General features: G+C 36.1%; 1 protein-coding gene across 3 annotated transcripts in view; it reads right to left on the bottom strand.

Moving 5' to 3' along the window:
* Positions 1-2,878: 2,878 nt before the first annotated feature.
* HOATZ (HOATZ cilia and flagella associated protein) overlaps positions 2,879-18,835 on the bottom strand; it is a 41,959-nt gene continuing 26,002 nt past the window's right edge. The window contains exons 5-7 of one of the 3 annotated variants that reach the window (XM_019653618.1): positions 6,815-6,874; positions 6,136-6,188; positions 2,879-3,919 (exon numbers count right to left, since the gene is read on the bottom strand). In XM_019653618.1, the coding sequence (XP_019509163.1) occupies positions 3,856-3,919; positions 6,136-6,188; positions 6,815-6,874 (177 nt within the window). In that variant the 3' untranslated portion in view covers positions 2,879-3,855. Of the gene's footprint in view, positions 3,920-5,740; positions 6,017-6,135; positions 6,189-6,814; positions 6,875-18,835 lie in introns of those variants that run through there. The other 2 variants (XM_019653619.1, XM_019653620.1) reach the window with 2 other exon arrangements.

Here is an 18,835-nt window from a genome sequence, read left to right as displayed (position 1 = left end):
GAGATCCTGCTTTTGCCTAGGGCGCAGGGCCGGGGAAAACCCCAGTCTGGCTTCTCTGAAATCTGAAGAAGAGAGCCCTGTGGCTAAAAAACAGGACCTCATCTCGCCCCGACTCCTGGGGGCGTAGCCAAATTCACCCAGCGCTCTAGGCTCTGCAGCGTGGGCCAAAGGGAGAGAGGCAAGCATTGAGGCCTAGCTGAGGCTGGGTCGGGTGCAGTCCAGGCGCCCAGGGCTACCCCCCGAGAAAGGTGTGGTGGATACAAGAGTGGAGATGATGAGGTAGGCACTGTGCCTACTGCCCAGGCAAGTTATGGGACAGCGTGGATAGCATCCAGAGAAGGAGGCTAAGCTGGAGTTCTGGCTGAGAGGACAGTAGCTCCACCAGAAGCCGAAGAGTGACCCTGAAAGCAGCAAGGACACATGTTGCAGTGCACATGTTGGGAGTTGCGGGTGATTGTTCAGCCTTCGACTTGTGATAGAAGGGCGATGAATCAGCGACCCCGCCCCACCCTCACCCGAAATAGTGATCCCAGTTCTTCTGGAAAAGCTTTCCTCACCAACCCAGCCCTCAGTGTGTGCTTCTTCTAAACTCCCACAATAGTTGTGTGTGTTTTACACTTGCTTTTTACAGTAAGTAGTAAGCAAAACATTTCCAAATATATTAAGACAATAAAGTGTCATCCTCCTGTCTAAAAAACTAAGGTAATAGTGGCAGAAGGTGGGTGTGACTTCCTCGCCCTTTCCCCCATACCGTGCTCTTATGAAATATAGCTGAAACTCCATCTGGGCTACCGATTACTGGGGTTTGGTCTCAGCTGAGCCCCTGCAATTCTAGACAAACATGCCTGAATACAGGATGGAGGGGAGGAGGAGTCTTTTTCAGTACCAGCTGATAATATGGGGAAGCTCTGCTACTGCAGAAAACAGTAGTGTCACCAGGATGAGAGCTGGCCTTATGGCAAGTTCATTTACCGCCTATCTTTATGTCTGAATTAGAATATCTCATATCCAACATACATTCTTTCTACAAATGCCTGATTATCACAACATTCAAAGAGAGGGTGGCTATGGTAAAAGCAGCTCTTGAATTGGCATCTGATGTTCTCTTTCCAGTCCTGCTTTTCTTCAAGTTTTTTTTTTTTTTGCCTAAGTTTCAATTAAATCATGGTAACACTAAAAGTTTCCTTAGGGGTTTTGTAAACGGTTAAAAAGGCAGCCAGGCACTTAATGTCAAGTGCAAAATATTTATTTCCAATATTACAACATTTATTACAAGTTAGAGAAGCTTTTCCTTGGCCCAATTAATTAGATTATGCCCTGAGTTCTCCCTTTGATGCCCTGGCCCTTGGTCCAGATAGATTTTGTTAAGGTATGCAGTCAACCTAGTGTGGTAGATTACAACCCCAATTCTTTTTCTTTTTCTCTTTTTTTAATTTCAAGTGTACAAAGCAATGTAATAGACATTTACACCCCTTACAAAGTGATAACCCCCCCAATCTACTACCCCTCTAACATCATACACGGCTGTTATAATACCATCGACTATCTCACCTATGCTGTACTCCACAGCCCGTGGCATATATATATATATATATATATATATATATATATATATAATATAAATATATATAAAATATTTGATTATAGTTGACATTCAGTATTATTCTACTTCAGCTCTTCTGCTCAGATGTATAGTGTTTTGGTCAGGCATCTACACAGCCTGTGAAGCAATAACCCCAATTCTTCACACCACCCTTTATCCACACCTTTTACTATGTGACTGCAGTTCCTCTCACTAAAGGGGCGGAGTATATTTCCCCACTTATTGTCTTGATGTTTGACCATGTGACTTGTTTGGCTAACAGAATCAGCCAGAAGTTTCTGAGCCTAGAAAAGGCCTCACATGTTAGTATTTGTTCTTTTGCTTCTCTGCCACTCTCTGGGAGGAATATAGCTCAGATATCCCACTGGCCCATGCATATCCCAAAGAAGATACAAGGAACAGAACTGCCTCAATCAACAGATGCATGGTAGGAAGCAGACCTGCCCTAGGTGCTGTAGCCTGAAGCAGGGCTGTCTGGCCAAGCCTAGATAGGCCAACCCCCTAGCTGACCTACAGATGTGTGAGCAAGAATAAATGTTTGTTTTACACCACTTTGTCATGCAGTGTTGTTGAGTAATACCTAACCATTACACCTGGTAATGCAGAGAAGTGTTATCAGGGGAAGACTGACTGGTTGCCAAGAAAGCTCACAAAGTGGGACTTTTCTTGATAAAATTATCTTGGTCCAGGGTCCATTTCTTAGTTTGACAAGCTCAAACCCAATCTAAGAGATTATTATATTTACATATTGAGAAATATAATTATCAGGTAAGCCAATGTTTGCATTGGCCTGTTAAGCACATACTCTCTCTCTGGGCAAAAGAAGATTTCTTAGTGAGCATGGAATCAGAACAAAGGGAATTAGTTACATGATTTGAAAGTCTAGGCTTTGAAAGTCTGCTATATCTACCTTTACATTAGAGATCTATCTGTCTGGCAGACAAACGCCTCACCCTGATGGGGTACCTTTTATTCTTGATACTGCTGAGGTGAGATTATCATTTCGTAACTTCCTAAACTTCTCTTTTCTAGGCCTGGCTGCCTTTCTTATGTTCAAAACAGTTTTTTCTTCAAATAATGTTGTGGCAGAAACCGCTAGTTGTCCACTAATATCCATTTTCCATTTCTTTGGTGATAGAGTCCTGAATTTTAAGTAGACAGATGCTCCCCACCACCACTCCTTTATTATTTTTTTTATTATTATTATTTTTTTAGCTGAGCCATCCTGCTACCAGTTGGCAGCTCAGCGGCTGCTCAGCTCAGGCTGGACTCGAACCGCTGTTGCTCAGAGCTCAAACTCTTGAGCGAGCTCTTAACCAACTGAGCCACTCGGCTGGCCCACCACCACTCCTTTAAAACCTGTTTCCCAGCCTCCTTGCATTTTGATGTGTCCCTGTGGTTAAGTTCTGACCAGTAGGTCACCCATGCCTCTGTTGGCACTGTGGAGTGGGAGCTGCATTTTACAGACATTATGTCCAGGAGTTGAAGGTGGAGGTCGAGAGAAAGATGAATGGTGTTCTAAATACAGCTGCAAGCACTGGAGTAGAGCATACAACCCTGAGTAGGACTGCCAGTTGGACAATGCAGAAGGGACAAATACTTAACCTTCTTTTTTCCAAAATGTACCAAAGGGAATGACCTTTGAAAGTGAGGGATGTTGGCACTGGTATTATGTACATGTGTGTAACACATAGGAATGCTAAGCCAGCTATTTACAGAACTAGAAGCAATTCATTTCTGACTTCAGACATGTTCCAGAAACTGAATAAGCCAAATTTTGGAAATTTTTTGTTAATAGTAAGAAGACTTGAAAGTTGTCAGGACTGTCCCTTCATCTCTATTTCCTTATTAATTGTATTTGCTGGTGGTCTACAAGTTGGGGTACATAAAGCCCCTATTTCTTGTTTATTTGATATTCATAATATAGATCAAATATAGCAATTCTGGAAATACTTTTCAAATGAAAACAAGGTAAATAGTAGTTTAAGAATGTATAAAATGAGAGAGGTGATTATTGTGTGGTGTCAAATCCAGTAGTCTCTAATAAGTAAAATAGACACAAGTATCCAATAATGGGTAAAATTCCTAAAAGTGTTGCATATTTCCCTTTTATTTCTTTGTCTATTTTAATTAAGTGGTTCCAGTGATTCTGATATAAGAGCAGGTTGTTTCAAAAGTGAATCTCTAAGTGACCATCCTCTACCATGTGTCAATCAAATTAATCCAAGCCTTTGACTTCTTCTTGGTCTTCTTTATCTGACTCTGGAATCACTTTCCTGTTGGCAGTAACATGAATCAGTTCCAAGAGAGAGAACTCTGTAGTTGTGAACACAGTGGAGCATGAAAACAACTTTTGAAAGTTTCCCCAATAAAGATTTACTGTCTTGTATTCTGACTATGCATTAGATTTTGCAACCAAGTGTATAAGCTTATATGTAGAAGTGGTCTGTACTGTGAAGTGTGATTTGAAGGGCATGGGAGAAGACCACCTAATCCTAAATATATTTTGCTCCCCAAAGAGTCAAACTTGGGAGATTTCATCATTGGTAATTTATTTCTTTGGATTACCCATTGTTTCTTCTAGTCAGCCCTCTTTACAATGCAAATATTCTTGGGGGTGGATAATAAACATATTGCTACTAAAATCTTACTATATGCACACTTTCTAGTTCTTTCTTTCTCACAGAAGGGGACCTGGATGATTTAAGATCTGTTGGAGAAGGGATGGTAAGGGTGTATCTGTGTATGTAGGGGTGTTTGGGGCATACAGGAAAGAATGGAGGGAGAAAAGTGAGGGCTAATTTAAGTATTTTACAATTGTGTCTAAAATATTTCAAAATATAAAAAAGTTTATAAGTTAATGTACATTATAAAAACATCATTTCCTAAATTAGCTAATACTGAACTACATGATCTTTTTAAACTAATTTTTTTCTTTTGTTACAAACCTTTTCTGAATTCCTACATGTAGGCAGTGTGCTAGGCACTTTGGGTGACCCAGTTTCTCCTGGAGCTTGCAAGTTAAAACTATGTGAAAAGTTAAATAACAACTCAAAAGATAATAAAACTTAAATACTTATAAAATATGGGCAGAAAGTAGTGCCTGATCAATTGCCAAAAGAAGGATACACAAAAGAAGATTTCACAGTGAAATGGAATGAAATCCAAGGCTTCAGGACAAGAGGAGAGAGAATGGGCGAGCTGACACACAAAAGGAACTAGGTAAATATTTAAATCGTTAAGGGCATTATCTGTTCAAGCTGTGAAGTAATGTTTTACTCTTAGGTGGATCCACATGCATAATAACAGAAATGTTCTGATCATTCCTGTAAAAAAATAGGCACCCAGACATCTGTTGATGCTATTCAAGTAGCACTCTCCATTTATTATTTGAATCAGGTAAGTGAGTCTTTCAATTGGACTAGTGTTGCTCCACCTTTAGAAGCTAAGTCTAATCATCTGGCTAAAAAGTAAGAAGTGAAGTTGCTGAGCATTATGTAGACAATTTAGCCAGGTGATTACATGATTTTTCCATTTCCCCAGAAGTTATTAAAATTAATATAGACACATTCATTTTTCTTTATTACCATTTGATAATGGGAGTAAATGAGATAGGAATAAAAATTCTATTACTTTCTAACTATTCTTTCATTAAGGTAGTATACAAATAAATACTTGTCAAATTAATGTTGAGATAGCCATACTAGTTTTCAGTCATAATACAAAAATGGAGAGATTAAAAAAAAATTATTAGGGGTAGCTAGTTAAACTCTTCTGGACCATGTGCCTGGTCCTGTTCTAACATTATTCCAGGGATAAGGCTATTAACCTGTCACTGTGAGGCTAAAGCTCTTGCTACATGAACTTAGATTTAGCAACCTTAGGTATGCCACTGGTGATATCAGAATTGATCATCTAGAACAGGGGTCAACAAACTTCTGAGCTGGAAGAGCCATCCTGTCCCTCACAACAATTTAAAAACTATTGGAGAGCCATAAAACAAATGAAATCACCATTATGTGAATAATATCCTTTAAAAATGTTATAAGTGAAATGATAGTTTTATTTTCATTTTCAATTTTACTTCAGAGCCACATGTACATACCCAAAGAACCGCATGTGGCTTGCAAGTCGCAGTTTGCCGACCCCTGATCTACAATAGAAGACCCGCTGATTTGCTAAAGATGGTGGGGCTAGAAGGTGTGGGTAGGGGAGAGGGGAGAAGGAGTGATGGCAGGTGAATACAATAACCCAGGATGAGAAAGGAGGGGAAGAGAATGTGTACAGAGATTCAAGGTTGATTTACCAATACTTTCCTGTTTATATTTGTGCTTGCATATTGCCCAGATATGGAAGTGGGCACACAAGCATTAATGTAGATGAGGAGAAGAAAGTTTATGCAAGGCAAGAAATCTGTAAAACAGAGGGTGGGTTTTTAGAAGATTTGAGGGTAGGGGGCAAAGTGAGTAAGAAAAAGTGCTTCTTTATGGGGGAACTAGAAAGGTGAGAATATTTGACAGAAGTAAACTTACTTTGCTTTGTGTACTTTGGCCTTAGGTTTATAAGGAAGAGAAACCAGTTCTTTCTAAAAGAAACAAAACAAAAATAAAAAAGGAAATGTTTTACTTCTGGCGCTGACTAAAATGAACTTACTTGAAAAAAAGACACTGAGGTAAAATTATCACAGAGTATATACAGACTAGCTTCTTAAATCTGGAGACTGTGGGGTCAGAAGTGTTCCAGATTAGGGAATTTGGGGTTCATTCAGGAGAATGTGTGTTTGTACATTCATAAGTTTACAGGGTGCTATTATTGTTTTTATTGTTTGTTCCTCTTCATTTAGCATTTGTTTTTGTATGACCTAAGTAAGATCAATCATTGCAAAACAAATATTAGGACTGAAGTAGCTCATGTTATACTATGGATATACTACAGATTTATAGTATGTGACAATATGCCCACTGATTATAACACCTTATTTCTATGCCAGCAGAGCTACACATTCTGGGGATATCTTTGTTTTTTATCAAGGAATTGAAAATTATCTGATGTCTACACCCTGAGTCCCTTTAGTATATAGAAGGCTCTAGAACATGGGTATCTAGATTTAAAGGGTCAATCTATAAAACCTCTGAGAATTTGTCATAGTGAACTATGGCAAACGAAGTTGTCCCAGATAGACTTATCCAAATAGCCCATTATCAGTCTCACCAACATCCTTTCTTCTCTTTGTTTTCTTAAGAGTTGAAGAATTTCATCTCTCCTTTTAGCCTGTTTAAAGGGGGAAAAAAATTAGATCAGTCTTTTGATTCGTTAGTAAAGCTTTGTGTCCATCGAGGGTAGAATTTTTTTCCCCATTTTCCTTCTTGTATTTTTTGGCAGAATTAACACACTTTTTTTCCATGATAGATTTATATTTTTCATTTGTAACACAATCCAGTTTTTATTCCAAAAGGTGCTGCTTTACAAAATATTTGGAAGGGGTTTTTCTTTCCCATCTAATAATAACTAACTTTTATTAAGACTTTACTATATGGACTATGCTAAGAACTTTATGTACGTTGTGTCATTATTTTCTTATAATAAGTCAGAAGTTTGACACTACTATTATCCTGTTTTACAGATGGGGAATCTGAAACTTACTAAGGTTAAATAGCTTACCCAAGCTATTAAGTGGCAGAACTGGATTTGATACCAGCTGTATTTGACAATGAAGCCCAAGCTATTGACCCCCACACTAAATTGCCATTAAGTGGTACAATAGCAAGATAAAAAAATCAGCAAGCTCAAACAGCATACCACCGCCTAAGTCCACAACAGAAGGACTCTTCTTAGTAGCTTGCATATGGAACAGAGCCTTATTCTCTCACCTTTCCTCTGTGTTAAGATATCAAATATACACATTCTCAGGTAAGTTTTCCTAAGTGTAAAAACCTAATTTAGTGCAGGCATGAAGATTTATCCAGATATAGACTATATAAAAAGAGGCAAATACAGGTACAAAAACTTTTTTATAGAATTCAGTTATGTTCAGTTTTGGAGATAGCCAGGCAGAAAATTGCATCTGGAGTGGTTGAGAACAAAAGAAAAACCAAAGAATATGAAAAATAAAACTTGTAGCTTCAAATGGTCAAATAAAATGAAAGAAGCTCTATTTAGATTAGGCTAGAAGCAAGAAATAACTGAGAGTAGACATAGATTTGTCATAGCCAGGTAAAAATTCTAAGTTATTCGTCCGTCCATTCCAATTTACTGAGCACTGAACTTTTCCCAGGGCTGCTGTAACAAAGTGTCATAAACTGGGAGGATTAAAACAACAGATATTTATTGTCTCATTGCTCTGGAGGCTGAAAGTCCAATATCAAGGTGTCGGGAGGGCCATGCTCCCTCTGGAACCTGTAGGGGAAGCCTTCCTCCTTCTTCCTAGCTTCTGCTGGCTTGCCGGCAATCTGTGGCATTCTTTGGTTTGCAGCTGTATAGCTCCAATCTCTGTCTTCACTCTCACATTGATTTCTCCCTGTGTGTTTCTGTCTTCACATGGCCATCTTCTAAGGACCACCAGTCATATTGGATTACGGGCCCACCTTACTCCAGTATTAACTTCTTAACTAATTTCATCTACAATGACTCTGTTTCCAAATAAGGTCACATTTTGAGGCACAGGGGGTTAGGACTTCAATATAACTTTCTATGACACATTTGAATCCACAATGAGTACCTACGATGTCACATTACTGTGCAATGGACTGAAAAAACACAATTCCTGCCTGCAGAGTGATTGCAGACTTGTGGATAAAAAGACAAGTAAATTATTTTAAAGGTGCTATGATGGGGTTAGCATAGAGTGCAATTAGAGAACGGAAGAGTGATCCTTAATTCAGACTAGAGTGTGTACGAAGTGTGGTCAAACAATACGATGAATGTTTAAATAAATAAATTATTACAGTAAAAGACACATCGCCATAATCTCCCTCAAACCGCCCCCCTCCCCCAGCTTCAAACACACTTATCCCATCTTTCTGGTCACTTTCTGAAGCAGTTCTGGAAGTCTTCTTTTGCGTCTTTAGTTGTGCTGTGGTGGCTGCCCCGATGTCCTGAATCATTCTGACTTTGGGGAAGAGCCAGAAGTTGCATGGTGCCAGATCCGGTGAATAAGGTAGATGAGGACACACCATAATGTTTTATTTGACAGAAATTGCCATCTACCCGAAGTGATGTGTGACACAGAGTGTTGTCATGATGGAGGATGATTTATGGCACACTTTAAAACACACTTCTCTCAACCGTAGCTCACACCTGACTGACTGCACTGAACAAGTGGTAATGTGTCACACACTGTTACTAAGGTTCGACGCGCTGCTTCCCGTATTGAAGATCCCTGCCTTTCCATTGGATGACACTCAGCAGCAGCATTCACCATATGTTGTGATCACAACAGAAAGGCTCCATGTCACACATCACTTCTGGTATGGCAATTTCTGTTAAATAAAAACATTACGGCATGTCCTCATCCACCTTATTCACCTGATCTAGCACAGTGTGACTTCTGGCTCTTTCCCAAAGTCAAAATGATTCAGGACATCAAGGCAGCCACGACAGTGCAACTAAAGACACTCACAAAAGAGGACTTCCAGAGCTGCTTCAGAAAGTGGCAACAATGATGGAATAAGTGTGTTCGAAGCAAGGGTCAGTATTTTGAGGGGGATTAATAACAATGTGTCTTTTATTGCAATGAATGTTTTTTATTTAAACATTCACTGTATTTTTTTTTTATCACACTTCATAAGTATCTGTTGGGGGACTAAGAGAAGATGTCCCAGAGGAGGTCATGTTTAAGGTTAGACCTGAAAGTAGTACTCACCAGATAACAGTGAAGATAGGCTGGGGTAGAAAGCTTTTGAGGCAGAGAAAATGGTGTGCAAAGCCTTAGAAGCTGCTGCATTGCTAAGTGATTCTTCAAGATGATTCTTCTGTCCTGATTCCTGTTAGAGAAGCTGCAAACCTCAGTCACGCTCCACTGAGACACATGAGAGGAAGAGCCTATGCTGGGGGCCAGGAGTGATCTGCAGTGGGACCAGGTACACTAGTGCCTTGGCTTTGCATCACTCTGTTCAAGTCATATTACTCTTGCCTTTTATGAGCCTACAAAGTTTTTATTTTACTTATTTTGGGACAAGATTTCTACTGTTTACTTGAATATTAGGCATCATGTATCAGTTATTGAAAGAAAAAAATTCAGGGTATTTTTAAAACTAAGTTTCGCAATACCTGTCAACTTGCTATGGATTTAATAAAATTATGTCTGTAGATAAAGACCTGGGATATTTTCAATGCACGTATTCAATGTTAGTTTTGTTTCCAACTTTTCCATTACACGTAATCAATTAGAATCAATTGCTCCCATACAGTGATTATGTAGCACTTTATGAGCATACCTTTATTATGGTATTGATCTTACTTTCCGTGCTTTATCTCATAGTTGCTACCAAGTCCCTTTCAGAGTCTTATTTATCTTTTTATCCTTCCTTTGAGCTTAGCAGTGCCTCGCATATTATACTCAATGAATTTTTCTTGAATTGAATTGATTGAGTCATGAAGTATAAATGAAGTCATTACACTGTCTAATATGCAATTATTAACCTAAGCAAAAAAAAAGTTTTAGAAAATGAAATTAAACAGGGGTAAGCTTAGTTTTTAAAATCCCCTATGAACAAAACTACATGATTATTTTCTGTGCAACCATTGGATAGCCATAAGAAGTTATGTTGTCATAATGCTTGTAATATAAAAATAGACAAATATTTAGTTACAAGATAATTCTAAAATAATAAAATAGAAAATTCATTTTTTATTTTTATTTCAGGTTCTTTTGTATTATAATAAATTTTAGTGTCTAATCAGTAATATAATATAATATAATATAATATAATATAATATAATATAATATAATATATAATGCACCAGAAACAAAGCTTTCAAATATGATTTGATTTCTGCTTCCTGGATGTGTTTCCTGGGAATGAATAATAAAACTACTATAAACAACCATGTCATCAGAACCAAAACATTGCTGACTATTCTAAGAAATCTCTGCCAGGATAACTAAATAAATTCAGTGGTAAGAGAAAAATCCTTACAATTTACCTTATCAGTGGGGATAAATAATTTAATTGTTAATTTCATAACAAAAAAGTAATTTTCATTTCTAATTATAGTGTTTTGGTTGTGTTCATAAGTGGAATTTTATAAGATATTTTAAATCATTTAATATATTAATTAAAAAATAACACTAAAAGGACGTTGGAAGTTATATTTATTATATATATATACATATATATATATGTATATATATTTTTAAAGATTTTGTTGGGGAATTGGGGAAGGGGAACAGCCAAGTTGTTGTCCTTCATTCTTAGTTGTGGAGGGCACAGCTAGCTGAGCTCCAAGTCCAGTTGCCATCCAGCTACCCCTGGGCAGCTCGTGGCAGCTCAGCTCAAGGTGCCATGTTCAACCAGCTGAGCCATCCTGCCACCTGTTGGCAGCTCAGTGGCAGCTCAGCTTGAGCGCGACTCACTGGCCCATGTGGGAATCGAACCAGTGACCCTGTTGCTCAGAGCTCATGCTCTTAACCAACTGAGCCACTCGGCCAGCCCCATATAATATTTTAATATTGGATATTTTCTTATACATTTTGTTTATACTATTTATATTTATATACTATTCTTGAAAAAATAAATCATAGAAAAAAGTTGATTCCAGGAAATTAGGATATGATAATTTTTAAATTTAATGTCTCATAGAAGGATAATGAGTTTTAGTGTCACTCTAGGATTAAATTGCTTAGTTCTCTATTTTGGGCTATTCAGAGCCAAACAACTTGGGTGAAAACAGATTAGTGGAGTCAAATACATTTGGGTTTGAATCCCAATTCTGCCGCGTGATTAATGGCAAATAATATCTTAGTTTTCCCTCCTGGCTCTTCCTTTCTTCCCTCCAACTGTAATCACTAATCATAGGTTAAAAGTTAAAAGTTTGTGATCTTGGGTAAATCAAAGAACCCCTTTTCTGAATCTTGGATTTCTCATCTATAAAGAAGATTGTTGTGAAAATTGGAAATCATACAAACATTGCTTAACCTAATGCACGGCATATGGTGGATATTTAGTAAATGGTAGCTATTATATTATGTGGTGGTGATGATGATGAGAGAAATTTTTTCTTTCAATGCTTTCAAAATTTGGAAGAGTGGGAAAAAGAAGAGAATAATGGATAGTTCACCTGTGTACAGGTATGGAGGATTTCTGATGGTTCAACCCCTGACCTATGGGTGAGTTGGTGAATAGAGCTTGAAGGGAGAAAGGAGGGATATCTAAGATATTATTTGCTCTGAGTTATGCAGTGCAAATTCCTCTGTCTACAAATTCTCCAGTATATTATAAACTTTCTCCTTAGTTAATCTTCAGGTATAAAAAAACCCTCTTAATACATACCAGACTTTAAAAGAAAGGTCCTTTCTTCTTAAGATGCAGTTCTCATATGAAAAACGCATTTCTTCCTTGTATTATGTTTGAAATCTTTTGACTGAAACATTCATCAAAAATAGCACATGGTAGTGTTTATTTCTCTGATTACCTAGCTACATTACCAAAAGAAAATTTCTCTTGACCGTAGTATAAAAGCTGAATTATTGAATTTAATCTTAAGAATATCTTAGAGCAGTATTGCTCTGATTCCAAAATCAGCTCTTTGCTCAGTTACTTGGCAACCATCCCAATATCTAGAGAATTTAGAAACTCTTGACACCAGTGTGGTATAGTGTGGTTAAGCATCTTGGTTCCATTGTCAGATAGGCTCAGGTTCAAACTGCCTTTACTATTGGGTTGTCGGAAAAGTCATGACGCATTTTTGCAACGAAAAACATAGAAAAAATACGTCATGACTTTTCCGACAACCCAATATATTTTAGCTGTGTAACTTTAAAAAAGTCACTTACATGTTTCAGCTTCAGCTTCCTAACTGTAACAGAGATAATTATAATGCTTCTCAGACAGAATTGTTCTGAGGATTAAAAGAGAATGTGAGTAAAAGATTTATAGTTTATGTGCTATGTATTTAGTTCTCAAAAATATTATTATATAGCAAGAGGAACAGATGGTTTGAAAGGAAAAAAACACATGAAGAAAACAGACTAAGAAGCACTGGGAGAAATATATTAATTCAAATGGAAATTTAAACAATTATTTATTCTTACCATTGAATATAAATACAATATATGCTCATGGCACGAACATCAGAAAATGTGAAAAGAAAAAAGCACACAAAAGGAGATAATATTTATACAAACCCATTGTTGAATCTTAGTATGAGTTAAAAAATTTAAAACATGTAAACATTTTAGAAGAATTAAAGAAGCTGCAAAATAGTTTTCTAAGAATTTAAAAATAATGCACCAAAGGGAGAAAGGCAGCTAGGGAAGCAGTGGGCTAGTTTAATGATCATAATACAAAAAGCGTGCTCAGTGATGAAAAGAAAATAACCGTCCAATTAAAAATAAATGGAGACATAGAGGTACAAATGAACTTAAAGGTGCTTGAAGATAGTGATAAGCCTGGCTTGACAGGGATAAAATGAGTGTTTTGGGGAATAAGGGTATAAAGGTTAGGACAGTTGAAAGGTATCATATTGAGGACCTTGGCATAAAGATAGCTGTATTTAAACTTAATTTAGTAGAAGATAGAAACTATGTTTCTGACCTTAATATAATTAAATTAGAAATAAAAAATAGGTAACTTAAGAAGACTTCTTACATTTGAAAATTAAAAATATGCTTCAAAATAATTCATGAGACAAACTGTAAATCAAAGTATAAATATAAAAACACTTAAAATGGTATAATAGTGAAAATACTATATAGTTTATGAGACGTAACTAAAATAGTAATTTGAGAAGTATTTATAGCTATAAATGATTACCATTAGAAAAGAGATAAAATGGAAAATTAAGAAACAAGTGAAAAGGGAAAGAAGTTAGAAGGAAAGCAAGAACTAACCAAAATTGAAGGGAGAAGTAATAAAAATCAGCTAATAATATAAAACCCAAAAATATGATAGAGGATAATAAAGCCAAATGTTGGTTTTTGGAAAAGACTTAAAATAGACAATTCTTTGCCATAATTATTAATACTTAAGAAAAAAGATACAAGTGATTAGAAATGAAAGGGATTATAACTAGAGCTATGGTAGAGATTAAACAGATGTTTAAAAAACGCTATGAACCCTTTACACCAATAAATTTGAAAATGTAGATGAAAAGGACAATTTTCTAGAAAAAAATAACTTACCAAACTATTTCAAGAAATAAAAAACAGGCCCATCTCATTTACTCAAATACAAAAACAAAATAAACAAGCAAATCAAATGTATGATACTCATGTAGATTATGGCCATATTAATCATTTTCACTAATTTTAATCACCATTTAGCTCATCAACTGTGTTTGCTTTGTATTGAATTGGGTCTACTTGCTGTACTATTTACTATTTCTAATAGCGTTTTGGCTTCAGTAAGTTCGTGTCTACACTAGAGTCTTTTTCTAGGTTTCCAAGAACTGCTGCAAAGAGTGTGTGTAGTTGAAAACATTCCCTTAACACTTGATTTTTGATAGGGTTCTGGTTGAGAACCACTGATCCAGACCTTTAGAATCATTATGATATTCACTTCTTAACCTACACTTGTAGAGAGGCATTATGACAAATTCCATTACTTTTTATTTACCTGCAAGGGTTAAATTAACTTTGCCCACACATTTTTGCTCCATAGTTGAAATTCCAAAATATGTCTTCAGTGGTAATTTTTATTTTTACAGTTTATAAATAAAGATGATTAAGGGAAAACATCCTGAGAGTCTCTTTAACAGTATGAGCAAGTCAATTTTGATCCTGTCTTTTAATCAGGATATGGATACTTGGGTGACCATGCCTTTAGTAATCTACTCATCACCCTTGGAGATTTACCAATTTGGTCAAAGCACTTAATCTAATACTAAAGCTTATTTCGTACCTGCTAAAATGTTAGTTTTTCAATTATGGGTGAAAAAAAAAAGGGAACACAGAGAAGATAAAAACAAACTTTTGTTGAGTAACTGTGGATGTCAGGCCTATGTGAGGGATTACTCATTTAATCCTAACATAGTGAGGTAGATGATATTATTATTCTTACCTCTTTATAGATAGAAGGAACTCAACCACATAAAAATTAACAACTTTCCTCAGGGTCACTTAACTAACTAGTATCTGGCCTCCCAGTTCTGTTTGACTCCATATGCTTTTTTTGCTATACTGCTTCAAACACATACTAGAGATTTTGGTACACCTACACCTAAACAAACAGAACTGTTTGATATTTTATATATATATATATATATACACACACACACACACACACACACACACACACACATATCACTTCTTTATCCATTTGTCTATCGATGGACACTTATATATATATAATGGAATATTACTTGGCCATAAATAGAATGCAATCTTACCATTCGTGACAACATGGATAGACCTAGAGGGTATAATGCTAAGTGAAATTAGCCAAACAGAGAAAGACAAATACCATATGATTTCACTTATATGAGGAATATCATAGATAGAACAAACTGATGGCTGCCAGATGGAGGAGGGTTTGGGAGCTGGGTAAAAAGTTGAAAGGATTAAAAAGTACAAATTGGCAGTTACAAAATAGTCATGGGGATGTAAAGTGTAGCAAAGGGAATATAGTCAATAATATTGTAATAACTGTGTATGGTGTCAGGTGGGTATTAGACTAGACAAGTACCCACCTGACTAGACTTATTGGGGGGGATAATTTTGTAAGTTATATAAATGTCTAACCACTATGCTGTACAACTGAAACTAATATAATATTGAATGTCAACAGTAACTGAAAAATAAAAAAAATTTTTAAAGGGTAAACTATAGCTGAATTATGGTGGTACTTGTAAATTGATGAGCTTTCTATGATCTTATTTAATGTCAACTAAATGTTTATGATAGGATTTTTGATTACAAGTTAACTATAAAATGGGAATTACACTCTAAATTTAGAATATTACCTAAACAGAACCAAGGTTCTATGGTTTCACAAAGATTGAGGACATTATCTAATTTTTTTTCTTATGGCTCCAGAATTTAATTTTTAATTCTATGCCAATGATTGGGAGTTAAATGTCCAATAGGATCACTAAGGAATTTTACTTCTTATTCTACACAGAGTCTAAATCCTTCATAAATTCCATTCTCTATTTGAAACACAATCTTGAGAAAGGTGAGAATTATTATTGGCTTGAGGTAAAACTATGTACATATTCGTAAAAAGTGTCACATTTGAGATTGATTCCAAAAGGCAGTATGGACCTTGTAGCTTGTTGATTCTGACAACAGAATACTTCAACTATAAATTTCCTCTATGAATTTAATACCATTCCCTGTGTCTATTAATTGAAATCTGCTATGTAGATTCTACAATTTCCAAACAGTAAATTTTGTATATCTACAATAATAAGATACAGAACTGTTGGACCTTAAACCATCTACTATGCACTTTAAAAGGCAGACTAATAATCAGTGAAAAGGCTTTCTCTAGCACTAATCTGATTTTTAGAAGGTAGACCTAATGCAGTAATCCATGAGAGTTGATGAAAGATACTAGAGGATTATTAATTGGAAGGAGGAAGAAGTCTGACTTGCAGGAAAAAAAAATGCATATCTAAGCACCTTTCCATACCTACTGGAAATTGCTTGATCCTGGCTCAATTCCCAGCTCTGTCATATATAATTTTCATTTAAAAAATGACAGCTTACTAAAATGAGAAAAACATATCAGTCATTACATAAGAGGGAGTTGATATATTTTTTTCTTAAATGTAGGTTTCAATAAAATATGAATTTATCTGTTTTGAAGAAGAAAAATGTGTATCTTCTTGGTTATGTTATACATTATTTTTCTTAGTTCTATTACATATATATTAATGGAAAACCAGTAATAATTACCTGAAGAGCATAGCTCTTGTTTTAAAACATTTACACAGAACAAATGTATGAAAGTAAAAGTGTAAGTGATTTTTAAAAACTGCTTTAACGTTGTTTTAAGGCACGTTTTTAAAAGTAGCAATAAGTGAGATTTAAATTTTAATGTTGAAAAAATGAGTATAAAATAAACATTACATTTTAAATTAAATATAGATATTTGAAGGATACTTTTATATATGATTGAATTATATACTACTGATTATTCAGTCTGTAATAATTATCAAGGCTTGTCCTTAGCAAACAAATACATAAGGTTTTCATCAAGTTGATGGTTACATAGATATGATGAATGGGTGAATGGGACTGACCTCATCTTTCAGATATAGCTTTCTTGTCTTGCCCATTAGGATGTAAGAAGGAGGGGGTGGCAAATTCCCCATCCAGAGGACTCTATCTCATCTCTGGCCCATACCTTTCTAGCCCATATATTCATAGACCTGTTTGACAGCTTGAATACGCTTCTCTTTGCTTATCTTAAAGGTACCTCAAACTGGATAAGTCTAAACTGAACTTTTAACCCCTTCCCCCCTCCAAAAAAACCTCAACACTTGACCTGACTTTCATTTAATGTTCCTTGTTTCAGAAAACGGCACCATTCATCCTGTTAAGCAATCCAGAAAACTATGAGTTATCTTTGATACCTTGCTATGCCTCACCTTCCATATCCAATATGTTACTCAAGTCCTAGCTATTTTACTTCTTAAATATCTCTCAAATCTATCTATTTTTTTCTAATCCAAGCTACCATCCCCTCCCAACTGGATGATTGCAATCGCCTCCACTCTGGTTTCCTCACTTTCAATCCATTCTCCATATTAAGTCTCCTGAACTTTTTCAAACAAAACTGATATTATCATCCTCTGACTTAAAACCCTTCCATGGCTTCTTATTGTCCTTACTACTGCCTAACCTTCACATGACTACACTGCCCATTCAGCTTCTGAAATGAGCTCTGCCTTTTCAAAGCACAAGGTCTTTGCATGGCTGTTTGTTCTATCTGGAATACCTATGGCTCCTTCCACCCCCTCCTCCTGGCCTAAATAATGCCCACTCTTCCTTCAAATTTTAGTTTAATCTTTGCAGAAATCCTCCCTGATACACTTGATTGGATCAATATTTCCCCATTAAACGTTCTCCTAACTTCATGTATAATTCTTTCATAAATTCCTGTCTCCCTGTTTAGATTGCAAGTTTCACGTAAGGGCAGAGTTTGTATCTTTAAAACATGTTTTTTGTTGTTCATTGTTGTACTCCAGTCCCTAGCACAATCTTTTTCCTTTCTGTTTTTACTTACTCAGAGTCTAAAAATTTATCCTTTATAATGAAAGTTTCAAAGTTTAGATATACAGCAGTCCCCCCCTTATTCGTGGTTTTGCTTTTCATGGTTTCAGTTCCTTCAGTCAACTTTGGGCTGAAAATATTAAATAGAAAATCCCAGAAATAAACTACTCATGAGTTTTAATTGCATCCTGTTCTGAGTGGCGTGATGAAACCTTGTGCCTTCCCAATCTGTTCTACCTGGGATGTGAATCATCCCTTTGCCCAGGGTACTCATGATGTACATGATACCCTCTTGTTAGTCACTTAGGTATATGGGTTATCAGTTCGACTGTCATGGTATAGCAGTGCTTGTGTTCAAGTAAACCTTTTTTTTAATTAAAAAAAATTAGTTTCAGGTGTACAACACAATGCAATAGCTATATTTTTTACCCCTCAAAGTGACAACCCCCTCCCCCAATTTGCTGCCCCACACCCCTCCCACACCGATATCATACATATCTATTACAATTCTATTGACTCAACTCCCATACTATATTCCACATCCTGTGACTATGCATATATTCAATTATAGTTGACATACAATATTATACAACATCAGCTTCAGGTGTACAGTGCAGTGATCAAGCCTCTACCCCATCCATGAAGTGGTCTCCCTAACAAGACATGTGACCATCTGACACCCTACAAAATATTTACAACATTATTAATTATACTTTTACCCCTCAAAGTGACAACTCCCCTCCCCCAATCCACTGTCTCTCTCTCCCCCCCATAGCATACATACCTATTACTATTCCATTGACCAAGTAACCCTTATAGTATTCTAATGCTGCATCACAATACCTAAGTCATTCACC

Source organism: Hipposideros armiger, unplaced genomic scaffold, assembly GCF_001890085.2.
Source record: "Hipposideros armiger isolate ML-2016 unplaced genomic scaffold, ASM189008v1 scaffold_204, whole genome shotgun sequence".
Taxonomy (NCBI): domain Eukaryota; kingdom Metazoa; phylum Chordata; class Mammalia; order Chiroptera; family Hipposideridae; genus Hipposideros; species Hipposideros armiger.
This window is presented reverse-complemented; position numbering and strand designations above follow the sequence as displayed.